Source organism: Mytilus edulis, chromosome 14 (genome assembly GCF_963676685.1).
Source record: "Mytilus edulis chromosome 14, xbMytEdul2.2, whole genome shotgun sequence".
In the NCBI taxonomy this organism is placed as follows: Eukaryota; Metazoa; Mollusca; class Bivalvia; order Mytilida; family Mytilidae; genus Mytilus; species Mytilus edulis.
Genome location: NC_092357.1, coordinates 29,499,657 through 29,517,130, shown reverse-complemented (window position 1 = coordinate 29,517,130; position 17,474 = coordinate 29,499,657). Strand labels below are relative to the sequence as shown.

Here is a 17,474-nt window from a genome sequence, read left to right as displayed (position 1 = left end):
ATTCTGCAATGTATACCGTATGTATGCTCTTTAAGACGCTGTGCTTACCCGTTTGAGTACCTCCCATCGATTCTAATGGAAAGGCTTTCACTCATATTATTATGTAACAAAAATGCGATCGTGTATTATCAATGTAAACATGCCTTTATTTGATCCTAGATTAATCTAACGTTTGGAAAATTAAAGATATCCTTTGAACGTGTAAAAATCAATCTTTCGCAGTGTCGATAAATTATTTTATATTAAGTCTTGTCTTCACTTTTGAAGCTCTTAATTCATTTAAATTGTTTCATGTACAAAGTAACAATGTTTCTTTTGTGTCTTTAAAAGAACCATGACTTCTTATCTTATACATTTGTACTAAGTTTCGTTTTGACCTGAGAATCATTTTGATTTTTTTTTATGTACAAAGTAACACTGTTTTTTTGTGTGTGTTTTAAAAGAATCAACTTTAGATGGAGAACCATGTTAGCTCACAGAAAGGAAGAATATCGAATGCAGATCAGTTTTTGTCAAAAGCCGGACCCAAAAATGAAACGTAAGTCTTACCAAACAAATTTTCAACTACATTCTATCAACCTAAAAATGAACTTTTATATATTCGTAAATAGAATTGATTTTTCCTTCAGTCTTTAAGTAACAGTACCAGCTATTATAGTTCATGTTTATTCAATTCAATAAGATACTCTTACCAACTTGTACTTTTGTAAAAGCAATTTGTGTATTTGATAAAACTGTTCAATATAAAATGCTGCCTTCTTGGTGATGATGATGACGGATCAGTGTATATACATTTTTTGTAGTCTAGTGACGAATATCGCATGCATATAAGACAAAGTTTTAAATAATGCTAATGTCAAACGTTTATGTAATTCATTTTATACTATTCAGAAACACTGAGCCGCCATTTTAACGTGGTATAACCCAGGATTACAACCCACAGGAAGACATAATATCTTACTCGGACACATTACTATGACTCGCTTGCAGAGACTTCAAAATTATCAGTTGCTCTTCTTATTTGTGCATACGGCTAGTAAAAATAAAGCAGATCTGAGACCGGACATAAATGTTTTTACAAAATAAAGAAATATGGACAAAAAGTTCGGAATAAAGAGTTAAAAAAGATGGAGAAAAATAGAGCATATTAATACAATCATATAGAGAATAATAGAATGCTAAAATACTCAGGATTTGTGGCCCTTAATTTATTATAGCTTGTTGTTCGGTGTGAGCCAACTTGAAGGCTCCGTGTTGAATACGGTGTTTTGACATGTAATGGTTTACTTTTACAAATTGTGACTTGAATTGGATGGGGAGTTGTCTCATTGGCACTCGTACCACATCTTCTAATATCTATTTTAGATATTAATCTAACATATACATTATATTCTAGTAATCCTTTATATCATTGCAGAATAGCGCCACCGTTTATACCTCCCCTGAAAGATACACAATGGACAAAAGAAAAAGTTCTGAAGATTGTGTTCGCTGCCTTTTTATTCTTTCTAATAACCGGAAGTGGACTGGTTTCCAGAATTACATTGCACATTCTTATATGGCATCTTCAACCACCAACAAGTACAACCGCAATTGCCTCATTTGGTGCGATTCTAAGGTCAAACTGTACCAAATACACCAGCGGAAATGAAAGTGTCCACACGAAAGAGAGAAATATGGTTGACATTTCCTGGATTTGGGCGCTATTTGTGATCATAGTTGCGCCGTACTTTCTGACGTTTTTCTCTACACTGTTTAGAATCTGCTTCAAATCAAATAAGCAACTAGAATGGAAAGTTTTATTATTAGTAGGTTTATAATTAGCTAATTATCTTCCTATAACAGGAACATTGTGTCGGTGTAAATTTTAATGAGATATCAGTCAAGTAAACAAAGCAAACATTGGTGGCCTTCGGCTGGTGTCTGCTCTATGTTCGGATTGTTATCTCTTTGACACATTCCCTATTTCCATTCTCAATTTTTTAGATTCTTTACTGATGTCGCCACAAAAGACCCATTGACATAGAAGTTATAGCTTTTCTGTATCTTGCTTTGGGACAAAAAGTGTCTTCATTCATTTGTCTGATATCTACACATGACACTTCTTTTCTTCCATCATACTTGCATGCATTGCACTCACAAAATATTGGCAAATAAACTCTTTGTTCTCAATCTCTTAACATAAAATTATGTAGGTTACATTTGAGAGGAAGAGGGTTTACCCTTTAAGGCACAATCCATTTGAATTCAAACCTTGCTAAAAAAAAATAAAAAATATTAAAGAACTTCACGTGATTAATTTTAAAGAGAAGCAATAAATTTCTACATATGAAATCATGATTCATCACGAGTACTTTCTTTTACTTTTTACAATGCTATATTTCAGGTGTTGTTAGTTGAAACAAGCCATACTGTTGGTCTTTCCATGTTAGCCTTTGTAGTCTTACCATCGTTTGATCCAGCGTCGGCGTCCGTAGTGTATATGAGTGTAGCAGTCATACCAGCAGCGATTGACTTAATTGATACAGCCTCCGCGAGTCCAAATAAGGGAAAAGAATCCAAAATATTCATCAGAAAGTCGAAACTAGCTTTTCTATTTTTTCCACTTGTTGGCCTTATTTTTCAGTTAGTGGGAATTATATTGGTAGGGACTTACATAGAACAGAATCGGCTTATCGGAATGTATGTAGTTGGCAGTATCTTAGTTTCTATAAAGTACTGGGAAAACTTTATTTCATTAGAAGGGAACCGGTTTGCATCAATGCGCGAAATAAAACGCAAACACCAAGAAGGTCGCACGAAGATATCTTGTTTAACAAGCATGTGGAAAATCTGTTTAACGTTTTTGGCCGTTATCAGTATTTTTACTGCAGCAGCTAAAAATGCAAATTCGATGGATGTACTGAAAACAATGTTTGGCAATGGACAATCAGACTTGGAATTAACAAATAGAACAATTCAAATCGGAAATAACCAGTACTGTTATGACTATGTACCATATGTTGTGGCACTCATTAATATCATAGCTGACTATCTATGTTATAAGGCTGTAAAAAGTATATGTGTTATCAACTGCCAAAGACTTGGAGTTATGTTTTTGCTTTTTGTGTTGCCAGTAGCAACAGTTTTCGCGTTAATTGGTTTAATGTTTAACCCGGAATTGTTGAAGTTTACGTCATGTGACGTTTTCTTCTCCAATTGGTGTATACAAACCCTAGATGGTCTCGAAGATAAATTCTACATGATGATTGGTGCATTTATAATGTTCTACTTGTCATTGATTCTGATTTGTAAACATGTTTTGAATGTGAATGGTTACAGACATGGCGAGACTTCACGGTAAGATTATCAACATAAAAGAAATTCGCGAAATCAAAACAAAATGTTCCCTATTTGCAATATTAGAAAATGTCGTGTTCTACGTATAACATCTAATGGGGGCGAAGGATACAATTAAAAGAGATATTCAAAGTCATAGGTATAAACTGACCAACTGGCAACGTCATGGCAAAAACCGAACAAAGACAAACAACATTATATGAAACACAGCATAGTATATAGTTGAATTGACGTTAAACGAACAGTGGCCTAGAATTGCTTACCTTCTACGCTATATTGGCCTTTTGTTGACAGTTTTATCGTGGCAATCTTACCACATCTTCTTCACTCTATATATAAAAATAATGATTGCGCAAAATGCACAAACTCAACCAAAAACAACCAATGTTCTTAACTTGCATACGTATTGCAGACACCAGGAGAGTATTTGCTTTGATGTAAATATAATCAGAAATTAAGTTATATGATTTTAAATACTTTTTTCAATCAGAACCATTAGGTCAATGAGATTGCTACATTCGATCTACCCAAGCAATGTCAATCAACTCTTAATTTAACGCTTCGATTTCCGGTGTAGAGCTTTAATGTCATTTTTGTAACATAGAACTTAAGACAAGGTAAGTAAAATAGCTACACAATAATCACAAGAAGATGTCGTATTAGTGGCAATATGAGACAACTCTCCATCCAAGTCACTATTTGTACATTAAAGTAAACCACTGTATGCATGTATTATTTAATGTTTTAGACATAAATTCACTCATCCATAGCCTCATTTCTTTCTTTGTTTAATTCTGCAATTTCAAGCATTATAGGACATATACTTTGTCTTAAGTACAAATAAGGTGGCTGTCATTTCATGTCCTACTTATTATACCTTATCCTTACGTTTGCTGGAAAAATCATTCTCGACTCAAGAATTGAACGATCATGGACAGTTAGTGCGTGAATTTTTCTTGCTACCTGATTGGAAGATATTTCGAGACGTGAATAATCAAAGTTTATTGATTGGTTAGGACAATCAAAACCTAGTAAATGTCCTTCAATCCCGTAGAGTATCGGATTTGTCCTCTCTATTTTAGCAATTAGATTTTGCCTGGTCATTAATCATGCATATTCATGATATTGGTACACAGGTAACTTTTATCTATAAATAGTCGAATCTTCTGGAGTTTCGTAAACAACAACGTTAAACGATATATACTACTACATATACATAACGTGTGACCTCACATGTGTGGTAAAATTTGTTGATTGATGCACGTGGCTATTCTAGTAAATGAATTAATCTACAAAGCGAGGGCACTTTCCATTTTCATCAGCTAAGAGTCGACTAGCCCTTTTTGAAAGGCTAACGCTTGTACATTTCTACCTTTGATAGAAAATTAGAGCGTTCTGGTTTCCGGAGGTCTGATAGTACACACACAGATACTTCTGATCTGAACAGCAGGACAAATGTACCTTCATATTGTAAATGTATATACTTTTTTAGTATTCAAAAGAAACTTTCAACAAGAGTTCTACCGTTATTCCAAGTCGTCAAGCTTACATTTGATACTAACATTATATCCAAATATTTCACGTATTGACACAGATACGGGTGCCACATATGGAGCAGGATTTGCTTACCCTTCCGGAGCACCTGAGATCACCTCTAGTTTTTGGTGGGGATTGTGTTGTTTATTCTTTAGTTTTCTACGTTGTGTCATGTGTACTATTGTTTGTCCTTTTCATTTTTAGCCATGGCGTTGTCAGTTTATTTTCGATTGATGAGTTTGACAGTCCCTCTGGTATCGTTCGTCCCCCTCTTATACAGCAATACGAAGTAACTATTTTGTATAAGATATGTAATACTTTCTTGTCTGCTCTTTCAAATCGGGCCCGAATTAGTGGGGTTTTTTTACATTAACATCTTTACATTAAGGATATTTGTATCTCTTTTCTACTTCACTGTATAATAATATTTTAAAGGATATTTGTATCCCCTTTCTACTGTGGTGTTTTTCTGGACATTTCGCTACTGCTGAATCGACGGCGGGAAGACAAAGAATACGATGCCATTTTGAATAAGGTACATGGTATATATTACAGTTTCATTTGATTTCCGGTTTATTATGTTAGTTCATCATGTTCATACTATATATGTATCAATCCCTTCACTGCCCAGATAAACAGATTTAATTAATCTGTCGCTTGACGGGAGCCTGTGTGATTGTCTTCGGTTGCGGTCCATTCAGTTGCAGTCCATTCACCAAGTTATATTTTTATTTGAGTTTATTGTTGTCAAATTCAGGGAGCTGATTATCTTTTTTGCTACTTTGATATACGATATGAGATGTGTGCATTTTTAAAGGCTGTACGGTATCTCGATGTTTGGCCCTTTGGTTTTTAGATTGTATTACTATGAATAAAAGTTGTATAATTGGCAATCATTATTTTCACATTTCTTTATTTATATTTCATAATACTTCACGTGTTTGCTTCCTAGTAAATACGAAAGTGAAGTTGCATTCTAACACGAAATTAATGCTGAGTTCACACGTAATTCGAATTCGATTCGCATTAACTAATTCGAATTAGTTTAATTCGCATTCGAAACGTTTTACGTCCTAACGTCAATTCTAATTCGAATTGCAATGCGCGTCAAATTCGCTTTACTATTTACTTTTAATACGCATTAACAAAAATGTTTTTCTAATTCGAATTGGGTAATTCGAATTAGCCAATTCGAATCAATTCGAATTAAAAAAAGAAGAGTGTGTGAACGCAATTATCGAATTTGATTCGAATTAAATGTCCGTGTGAACGAGGCATTATATAGAATATAAACCGTATAGATATACCGTTGATTCTGAATTTAACAATGTAGAAAATCATGTTTTACTAGGTAGCGTTTTTTTAAAACATGTTAAAATACGATAGGCATATTGAGTATTGTATTGTGTATTAAATTCCCAATTATGTCGTTTGAATACAATCATATTTACTTATAATTTACACAAAGAACAAATTAACGAATACATTCTAAAATCGATAACACGTATTGTTGCAGACAGAAGAAAGCATACCAACAAGAAGTTCTGGTCGGAAGATGTTATATGCTTGTTGTGCAACAATGTGGCATGAAACAGAAAACGAGATGAAACAAATATTAAAGTCTGTTTTCAGGTGAGTAAATATGCTAAATACCAACATGCAAACAAGCATGCACACCAAAAAGATAACTAGATATAGGGGCTTAATGTGTCTATGTTTGGCTTGGTGGATGTTTAAGACTAGACTGAGTGTAAGTCGCCGGTCAATTCATGATGTATTTTTCTTTCTTTTCTATTTCATTTGGCTCGTCTCCCTTTGGACGGCATATGTGACTATATTCGGCGCACCTCGGCAGTTACATGTACAACGGTCGATGTAGGATGTATGAATCTGCCGACTTAAACCACTTTTGTCGATTGGTTTCAAAAGTATCACGATATGACCCTGACTTCATAGCATATTATACCTGCAATATTCCTTCGTCTTTTTTTCTAACAGACTAACTCAATTCAGTGGTATTCATTTACGCGATGTAAATTCGTTCCGTATCTAAATGTATGATCAAGATTATACGTTCGAACATATAAAAAATAAACATACGACACTTATCTCTTATGAGTTTGAATTCCCTCTGGTATCTTTCGCCTCTCTTTTACGTATTTTTAGGTTGGACATGAGACAATATAAGAATAATCTTATAGCTGAAAAAATTCAAGGAGAGGATGACGAAAATGACATTGAAACCTTTGATCTTGAAGGTAAATAACAATAACTTTATTACTTCAGATTTCGTTCAGAGTCGGATGAAAATGCGTCCACCATCTTGGTTTCTCAAACGAGTAAGAGAGAACAATATGACAACGATAGCTACATTTAGTAATAAAACATAATTTTATGCAGTGATACTTTATAGATTGATTACTCTTCTTTGATTAGCATTGAAGATTTAATTTTGTCACTAATCCTAAAGGTTCCATTCGGAACCCTATTGTCTGTTTCTTCTATCAAGGTCCGTTTCAGATATGCAAAATAACTTGCAATTAGAATGTCAACTCTTAAAACTGTATTTTCATTTTAGCCCAAGTTTTCTTTGATGATGCGTTTGAACCATTAAAAGATGGAAAGAAATTCCCGTATGTTAATGAGTATGTGAAAACGTTTACAAACGTCATTGAGGAGGCTGGCAGGTACGGATTCATACTATAGTGTCATAATAATATATCTTCTTACAAAAAATTAAAAAAAACATGCACGAACATGAAAAATTCATGACACAAAATATCATGAACAAAACCCAATGCATAGGAACGAACTTTTTTCTTGCTGCTCTTCATTTCCAAGTTGAGACGAAAAGTTCAGCAGAAAAAAACCCAACACATGACTACAACGTCAAGAGAATCCATGGAACTGGATTAATTTTCATTTCTCAAACACTGCCATTTTTATCCTAGTATGTAAAAAAAAATGTATAGCTCATAGCTCTATAGTTTGCATTCGTTTTATTTTTGTTTTCTTGAACGAATTTGCCTTTGATGGCTGGTGTGTTCAATTATTGTAAATTTCTATAACAGGAAAAGCAGACATTACAAAAAAGGGAACTATGGGAAAGTGCGAAACAGTAGACGTGGCAATACATTTTGTATAAAGATGTAACATACAGAAATAGATGCCCAAAAATATTATTTTGCTCATTATTGAGAAGTTAAACAATAAAAAATAAAGTACTATTTCATAAATTATTGTCATTTTAGCATTGTTCACGGCAAAAGAATTAGCGTCCCGCCTGGTGAAATGTATCGAACTCCATATGGAGGCAGGCTTCATTATGAACTTCCGGGAGGAAATGAATTAATAATACATCTCAAGGATAAAACTAAAATTCGACATAAGAAAAGATGGAGTCAGGTATGTAATAGTTTGAAATAGATAAATAATTTTCAAGCTTTACAAAATGAACTTGAGATGGGTTACTGCAGCTTTTAATGACTAACACTAAATAAAATCACCATAACATCTACGGTACCAATCTTGTTGCACAAGGTGCGGATTTCGACAATATTTGAATGCATAAAACCTTACACAACCGTTCAAGAACTTATACAAATTACCTTTTCATTTCGGGGCCTTTCATAGCTGACTATGCGGTATGGGCTTTGCTCATTGTTGACGGCCATACGGTGACATGTAGTTGTTTATAATTTCTGTGTCATTTGGTCTCTTGTGGAGAGTTGTCTCATTAGCAATCATACCACATCTTCTTTTTATATTGACAACGCCTTGACTTAAAAAGAAAAACGACAAACAGACAAAAAAAAGTGAACAAAACACAACATAGAAAACTGAAGACTAAGCAAGACGATTCGATTAGAAATTCAAAATTTAAACAATAAGCTTTATATGGGGACGGAGTCCCCAATAACAGTAGAAAATTCAATAAAAAAAAAATACGGGAAAATTTCCCGAATTTTTCATTGTACTAATGAACTCAAAATCGTTCAAATTTTTTTTTGTCGTGTTTTGAAATCCCGGACCTGCGCAGAAATGTACAATGTACTTCCTTTTTCCGTTCTCGTTTGTATGAAACTTTGAGTAAAATATATATTTATCAGTCTAGTATAAAATAGGAAGGAACGCGCAATACCAATTTCATTTTTTATAATTCCTGGATATGAAAAAACGTTACCTGATGATAGCGTTTCTTTGTTTACATTGCATATGACGTCATAATTTAAATAACGTCACAACTAAATCCCTAACAACAGAACCAAAATTGGAAACGTTACGGTATTTCCGTTTTTTTTTTAAACAAATATTTAAGTTACAAAAAAATAATTCACACAGACTTCGTTCCCATTTACAGGTAATACCTGCCTCATATTACTAGTGTTGAATGACGATCATTAATTTAGATGATTCCGCATATATATGTATTCAAACTTTCTAACACATTGTACAAAACAGTAACATTACAATTAAGTACAGTAACTTATCGAATTTCCCGTAGGTCATGTATATGTTTTACATACTGCAATGGAAACTGGAGCGCGAGTTCAAAAAAGAGGACTTACAAATAGCAGCAGAGAATACATACATCTTAGCACTTGATGGCGACGTAGACTTTGAACCGGAAGCTGTGCTTAGTTTGATGAGGCGTATGAATAAATCAAAGATTGTAGGAGCTGCATGTGGAAGAATTCATCCAATAGGAACAGGTACATTGTAAATGAGAACATCGGAACCCATGAATCGTAACGAATATTTTTTGCCACAAGAAAGTAAATGTATATGTAGACGTTATGAACTACAAAACAGTTTAACGCCGCCAAATATTTGTGCCTGTCTCAAGTTAGGGGCCTCTGGGGTTTGTTTGTCTTGTGTCATTTTTGATTTGTATTCAACTATATATTTTAGAATTTAGTAAAATTTTAACAATTAAATATTAGCAGTTTTCTGGAAAGAAGATTTACCAGTCTGCTTCTAGATTGAAGAGACCTCATTTTAGAAATAAAACCAAAAGTAATATTAATGTAGACACAAAATTACTTATTCTAATTATAAAATCAGCTTCTTAAAACAAAACAATTGTACGAAACATTGAACCCGTAACGTGAAACATTTAAAAAAAAAATATTAGCAGTACTGCGTTGCTTCGTGATGTATTTAGGATATGAAATTGAATCCAATTTATACACAAGTGATAATATTATAAAGTGCATTGTATAAAAAGGTTAGAGATGATCTCATTTTATGTATCAGGACCAATGGTATGGTATCAAAAGTTTGAATATGCAATTAGTCATTGGCTACAAAAAGCAACAGAACATGTGATTGGCTGTGTATTGTGTAGTCCTGGATGTTTCAGCCTTTTTCGTGGATCCGCTATTTTACATGCAGATGTATTGGAGACATACACGACTGTACCAACAGAAGCTCAACATGTGGTGCAATATGATCAAGGTACATGTACTTGGGAGGGCCCTCATGGGGTTTTTGATTATGTGATTACTTGGCCGTTTTTTTAATGATTATTTGATTATTAAGCCAAATATTTCATGATTATTTGATTACCTAGGACTGTATTTTTAGTTTATGATTATTTGATTACTAAAGATAAGCAAATATTTAATGATTATGTGATTATATTGGCAAAAAAATGGTGATTATGTGATTACTAGGACCCCCCATGAGGGGCCTCACTTGGGTAGACGGTATAACTTTATGTAAGACAGACTCCATATGATAAATATTTATAAGATGCATAAAAATAACATTGATGTGACAGCAATATAAAAATAGCATTATCTTGAAGACGCATCTGGAGTTCAACTTCGACCTCACAACCTAAAAGTCCCAAAAAGTGCATGGCAAACTCTTGAATGTTCGACTAATTGACTAGATTTCAAGCATACTTGTCGGCTTGATGTATATTGTAGGTCAATGAGACAAGAAGTCAGCAACATCAACAACAAAAAACATAAAGGGAAACGTACATGTATAGTTTTCATCCGTAGACATGCGTAATCACAGTCTAAAAGTCAAGCTCTATGTGGGACTGGTCCTCCAAAAAATATTTGTGAATTCATTTTGTACATAAAACAGAGACGCGGTCAACACCAATTCTAACAATGTTTTACAACATTGATATACGTACAGTAGTACTTGCAACGGTTAAAAGGTATTTGATGAAATTCACGTGTTAAATCGTTCCAAACAATTAATATTAAATACCAGTTACAGCTGATGTGAAGCTTTTTTAAGGTCTGATATTGATTCATTTGGTTACGCATTTGTTTGTTGTGTGTGTGTACGCACAAAGTGTATACTAGAAATAACAAGAACTATCTTTAAAAAAGATATCTGACGTATTTAAATTTGAGTATATGTTTAAAACTATCATTTCGATAACCTTCAGAAGCACAAAGATACCATTTAAATAACGTTTTCTCTGTTTGTGTTCAGTATTCTCGGTCCTCGTATCTTTCTGTTTACATTCACCAAAACCCCGCGGAATCTCACATGCGAAGGTGCGTTCTAAAAGTCATGTACATTCGTACAACAAAGTTTACATTAAAAATTATATAATTGTCCCGAATAAACAGCTGTCACGGATGCAAAGAGCTATTGGAGAAACAATTATTTTAATAAAAATATAAATCCTTGTAAGATCTAGTTCAAATATTTATAGTTTTTCACTTGCTTTCCATCACGATATAATTAACGAGACGTTTTTTCAAACACAACCAAATCACCCACCATGACAGCATTTTGTCCAATCACAGAAAGGATTTTCGAGCATGCGCATTCTGTTGCCATAGTTAAGCGTCCTTAAAAAAAAGATCAAATCGAAAAATACCATAAGACTACACTAGCTTCGAATACAATCAAAAGAATCGACACAATATCTGGCATCGCCAACGTCTTTTTAAGAAATATCACTAAGATCTTAAAACGCACTTATCACATAGGTTCCTTCTTTGAACTCATACATCTAAAAACAGATAACTGAAAATTGATTTCACTTCACCGTTTCTATTGCATGTAGGTGAGGATAGATGGCTTTGCACACTTTTGTTAAAAGAAGGTTGGAGAGTTGAATACTGCGCAGAATCGGACGCTTATACATTTGCACCAGAAAGTTTTTATGAGTTTTACAATCAACGTCGACGTTGGTCACCTTCAACCATGGCAAATATATTGGACCTGATCGTCGACTGGAAGAATGTAACGAAGAAAAACGAAAACATCTCTTTCCTGTATATAGCGTACCATGTGTTCCTCTTTATATCTACGCTGTTAACTCCGGGAACAATATTCATGCTTATACTGGGCGCTATAATTGTCGGGTTTGAGGCTATCCCACCATGGCTCTCACTTATTCTGAACCTGGTACCAGTTGGTGTTTTTCTACTTATGTGTCTGTATGCATCGACTCAGAGACAGGTTTGTGCATATAGACTTCGCAATAAGTACTTAATATAGTACATTGAATCTCCTTCTGTATGTTAAACTATACAGGCATGCATGTCATCTTAAAATTACTCGTGCAGAAACGGAGCTTCTGAAAATCAGCTATTTGATGTTGATGCATGTACGAATAGGACTTTCATTTGATAGATAATTTACATTAATTTCATGTTACATGTAAAAAGTACTTAACAATAATGTTGAATTAAATTTTACAATAAAGTAGTAAAAGTCTTTCACATATTTGTAAAAAAAATCTGTAAGCTCTAGTAAAAGCATTGACAAGATCGTGCAACATTTTAAATTTGGTTCACCATTTTACAGCTTCAGTTTGCTGCAATTTTATCCTGCATATATTCCATCGTCATGGCGATTGTTTTGATTGGTGTAATCCGAGACGCTGTAAACGACGGGTTGTGTTCAGTGACTACCATCTTCATAATGTTTGTCGCAAGCGTTTTTGTTATTTCGGCTATTCTGCATCCACAGGTATTTTTTTACTGTCTAGTACTTGTCCGTGTTGCTACATTTTATATAGGCATTGACCTAACATAAAAACGATACACGCAGAAAGACGAGGCTTAGATTTGCACCCGAATCATTAAATCGTTATTTTGTCAAGGTAAAACACTAGTGCTGTCTTCATACAAAAACATATCAACAAATTACAAACTTTATTACGTTAAAGGGTATATTTTCCGCCTGTGAACATTGCCTGTTAGTAAATGATTTATAACTTCTTTTCGTCCAGTGGCGAATATCTCATTCTTACATGACTACTACATATAGAGATGATAATGCAGGTGTACCCTACAATGTAATAGACGGGTAAATTGTTTACCAGATTTTAATGTACCAGTTCACACTGTTATAGTTAGCTTACAGGCGTGTCCTTATTTCTAGACACAGCCAACGACATCATTGTCGGTTCTTCCAAATGTTATTCGAAGACTTATGAGGAAAGAAACACGGAAGCAGTCGAAATTATTAAAATATGGGCACAACATGGTTTAATAGGAACTACAGCAATGAAAGAAGTGTTCACGTCATACGAAAGCTACTCAAAAAGACGGATTGAATAACGAATACAAAGATTAATTGAATATCATTTAGTTCATGTTCTACATTTTGCAAGTCCTATTCTTCTATTTTCAGGAATTTCTTTGTTTAATACCAGGACTACTCTATTTTCTCGCTATACCGTCAATGTGTATGCTAATGTTTCTGTATTCCATTGGGAATCTACATGTGGTATCATGGGGTACCAGAGAAACTAAGCAGGAACCAGATACCAAAAATCAGAAGGCAAAAGAAACTCCAGAAATTGATGAAAAGGGTTATTTCTGTTCGTTAGGTAGTTTTTGTAGGTGAGATTGCAATCACTAGGCACTTAGAGTTCTTCTGTATATGTAATATACTAGAAATTAACTCAAATACTGAGTAAAACTTATCCAGGAAATGTGTGTGCGCCACTGATGTAACTAGTCGGGCGATATTACTGCCTTAAAACTTTCCACAGTTTTACAGTTCACGGCAGTATTTGGTAGTAAGTTCCAGTCGATGATAGTTTGTGGAAAAAATGAATGTCAGTATTTGCTGATAAGAGTTTTATTTGTCTGACGTTTGAAGTTCTGGATGGTCTAGTATTAAATTCTTAACATTAGATGGACTTCACTTGCGATTTGTGAAGCATGAAATGCTAGTGAATCTCCAAAATTGCTTCTTTAACCCTGTAATCAAATAAGCCCTAAAGTACAAATGTATCCGCCCATGCATAGGTCAATGGAATTATCTGGAACTATCGGTCCAACAGCTGGAGTAATAAATAAAATACTGTACTAGATTCGTTGAACTAGTATTATATATTTGTGTAGGGGCCAGCTGAAGGACGCCTCCGGGTGCGGGAATTTCTCGCTGCATTGAACACCTGTTGGTGACCTTCTGCCGTTGTCTGCTCTATGGTCGGGTTGTTGTCTCTTTGACACATTCCCCATTTCCATTCTCAATTTTATTGTTGATTTAATATGATCTAAATTACAGTGCAGACAATACCTGCTACTGCAATTAATAAGGTAAACTTGTAACTTAAAAATTTGATGAGCAATTGCATATTTAGGGTTATCAAATTCAAGATTATATTAGGCAGTCAACAATCCGCCGATCAATGCAATGGAACTATATTTATTGTTTTAAATTAACTTATTGTGGTGTGGTGGGGGAATTTTAGACATGTCAAATTCAATAACAAAATTGTTTGACAATAATTGTGATTTATGTAAGGGTGTAGAATTTTGGGAAAGGGTAGAAGTGGAAGGGGTAGTAGAGGGACTTTTTGTTTTTGTAACTAATGTCCATGAAAACTGCTCCCATTGACCCCTACAAAACATAACATTACGGAAACGTACTCTTAGAGGTGCGATCTCTAAATAAAATAATGAGTTTCAACAGCAAATTTTACGTGCATGTATTCTAAGTTATATTCCATATTTGTTCTCTATATATGATAACTCACAGACGATATCCAACATTGAATTACTGTTATGCGACCTGATGAATATTTTGAACAAGGTACTTTCGGATTTGCATACTTTAATGTGCTAATTTATGCTCTTAAAGAATTTTTATGGTTATTTTTATTCAAACTGCGATGCTGACAATATGGTCCAAGTTGACGCCTATACCAATATAATTAAAAGACTGCGTTTGTTTTTGTTCTAGCTGTATTGTCTGTCCTACCAATAATTATACACAACAAGATTTTCTGTATAACAACATGTTGAACAAGATGAAAAAACTGATGAACATTGAGAATCGTGACAGTGTGTCAGAGGTTAGCCAAGATCAAACTTTTCTAAAACAAACACATAAAGAAACAGATGACATTCAGAATGAAGGGAATGCAGGTAAAACTATACTAGTTTTGTCAGATTTCTAATTTTGATGGTTATATGAATGATTTATTATATATGTACAACTAAATATTTTCTAAAATACAAAATGTATGTGCCATGTATATATTTACATGTAGTCTAAAACTCATTTCTTAAGACGAAAATCTGCAGACAATGCTCTCATCCAAACTTTACTAAATTAAACGGGTACATTCTTTCTTGTTTTTTTTCCATATACTACATATTTAACTTTGATTTTTTTTAAATCAATGTCATTGGAGTAGGGTTTTTTTTCTAATGTCAGTGGCAAGTATTCCAAGAACACGTGCCCCAAATACTGCCTTTCAACCAATTAGAGGCTTTATTAGGTGAATGACTAAATTACACATATTTTAATATTTATACAGATACAGAAAATAAGGGTGAAGAAGTCAAAATACAACCAACAGATGTTAATCAAACCAAGAACAATGGTGAATATTGCCTCGACAAAAAATATCCAGTTATTGAAAAGAAAGAAAGAAAATTTTGGAAAAAGATTATCAAACAATATCTAAAACCTTTAGAGAAAAATCCTCAGAAAGAAAAAGCAATTGAGCAAGATTTAATTGAGTTACGGAACAAAGTTTGCCTTTTCGTATTTTTATTGAATGCCATACTTGTCACTGTAATGTTTGGCTTGACACAAGTCAACACGTTCAAGAATTCCCTCACGATTTACTTCCCCTGCGATGGCAAAAGCGCTACGATCGTTCCGATTGCTGTGTTATTCGCTGTAGTATTTGGATTGCTCTTATTACTTCAGTTTCTCTGTATGCTGTATCATAGATTTTCTACACTAGTTCATATAGCTGCGAGTACGAATATCAAAGACAGCCAAAAAACTAAAAACACAAACTTCCATAATCAAATGGCCGATTTGATGACGAAATCCGTGATCGATCCACAACCGCAACAAGTAATGACGTCAGATAAAGATAGAACTCTCTTGGATAAAAATAGGTCCATGATAATGAGTTTCACCGATCGAAACAAAACAAAATTCGCGCATCTAAGTGATGTAGTCGACGAAAACCAGAAAATATTACGCCAAGTAGTCACGGAAAACCAGAAAAAGTTAAGCCTAGGAATAGATAAAAAGAAGTTTGGGGATTATTATATAAAAAATAAGGACTCCGAGGTTTCACAAAAAGTTCTTAACAGATGGGCAAGCTTTTCAAAATCTAAACCCAAATCTAGGAACGAGACCGAAGCTAGTATCATAAACGAAGAAAGCACTGAACAAATTGACCTTGAAAAACAACAACAAATATCCAATGACAAAATGTTTGAAAAGAGGAGGAGACCTGGAAACAAAGTTACGGCTGGTGTCAGAGAAAAGAGTCTACATGTTGTTTCGGTATCGAGTAGTGATGAAGATAATGTAGACAAACCTTTTAAAAGAAATCACCGCAAAGTGAAAATTCCGAAAGGAACTGATGACAAAGTTTGAAAATCGTTTTAAACATGCTATATTTTTATGCGTTTACTTTTCTACATTAGCTAGAGGTATAGGGGGAGGGTTGAGATCTCATAAACATGTTTAACCCCGCCGCAATTTTGCGCCTGTCCCAATCAGGAGCCTCTGGCCTTTGTTAGTCTTGTATTATTTTTAATTTTAGTTTCTTGTTTATAATTCGGAGTTTAGTATGACGTCCATTATCACTGTACTAGTATACATATTTTTTAAGGGGCCAGCTGAAGGACGCCTACGGGTGCGGGAGTTTCTCGCTACATTGAAGACCCATTGACGGCCTTTGGCTGTTGTCTGCTCTATGGTCGGGTTGTTGTCGCTTTGACACATTTCGCATTTCCTTTCTCAATTTTATAGCACATGTACAACTCTATGGTATCTTGACGCAGTATAATGTATAGAATGTTGAAGTTTATTTTTCAAACAATACTTGTTTAATATATATTATCATGATTATTATCATTATTATAGAAAGACCTTTTGGTATGATTCCAATTGTGTAAGTCTGATGTTAAAGAGTTGCAATTTAAGTTATTTCCCTTATAATGTTTTTTTTTGTGTACTCGTGTATAATTAAGATGTCTTCTAATTGTAAACCTCTTGTGACTCCGCCACTCTCCATCTTAACCGAGTTGTGAAGGATGATTGCTCTTGTCTTTTCATTGCATTTTGAAGAAGTGTTTCAGTTTGAAATATTTGCCTTAGATTGTTTATTGGTTTGTACACATGTA

At 34.1% G+C, this 17,474-nt stretch overlaps 1 protein-coding gene across 1 annotated transcript; it reads left to right on the top strand.

Moving 5' to 3' along the window:
• The first annotated feature begins 425 nt into the window (after positions 1-425).
• Positions 426-17,103, top strand: LOC139504095 (chitin synthase chs-2-like). Its single transcript, XM_071294155.1, has 15 exons — positions 426-538; positions 1,418-1,808; positions 2,387-3,339; positions 5,311-5,410; positions 6,392-6,507; positions 7,042-7,133; positions 7,454-7,562; positions 8,127-8,280; positions 9,380-9,587; positions 10,132-10,332; positions 11,918-12,315; positions 12,664-12,828; positions 13,495-13,706; positions 15,058-15,242; positions 15,638-17,103. The coding sequence occupies exons 1-15, from the start codon at positions 456-458 to the stop codon at positions 16,720-16,722; spliced, it is 4,452 nt and encodes a 1,483-aa protein (XP_071150256.1). The 5' UTR covers positions 426-455; the 3' UTR covers positions 16,723-17,103.
• The last annotated feature ends 371 nt before the right edge of the window (positions 17,104-17,474 follow it).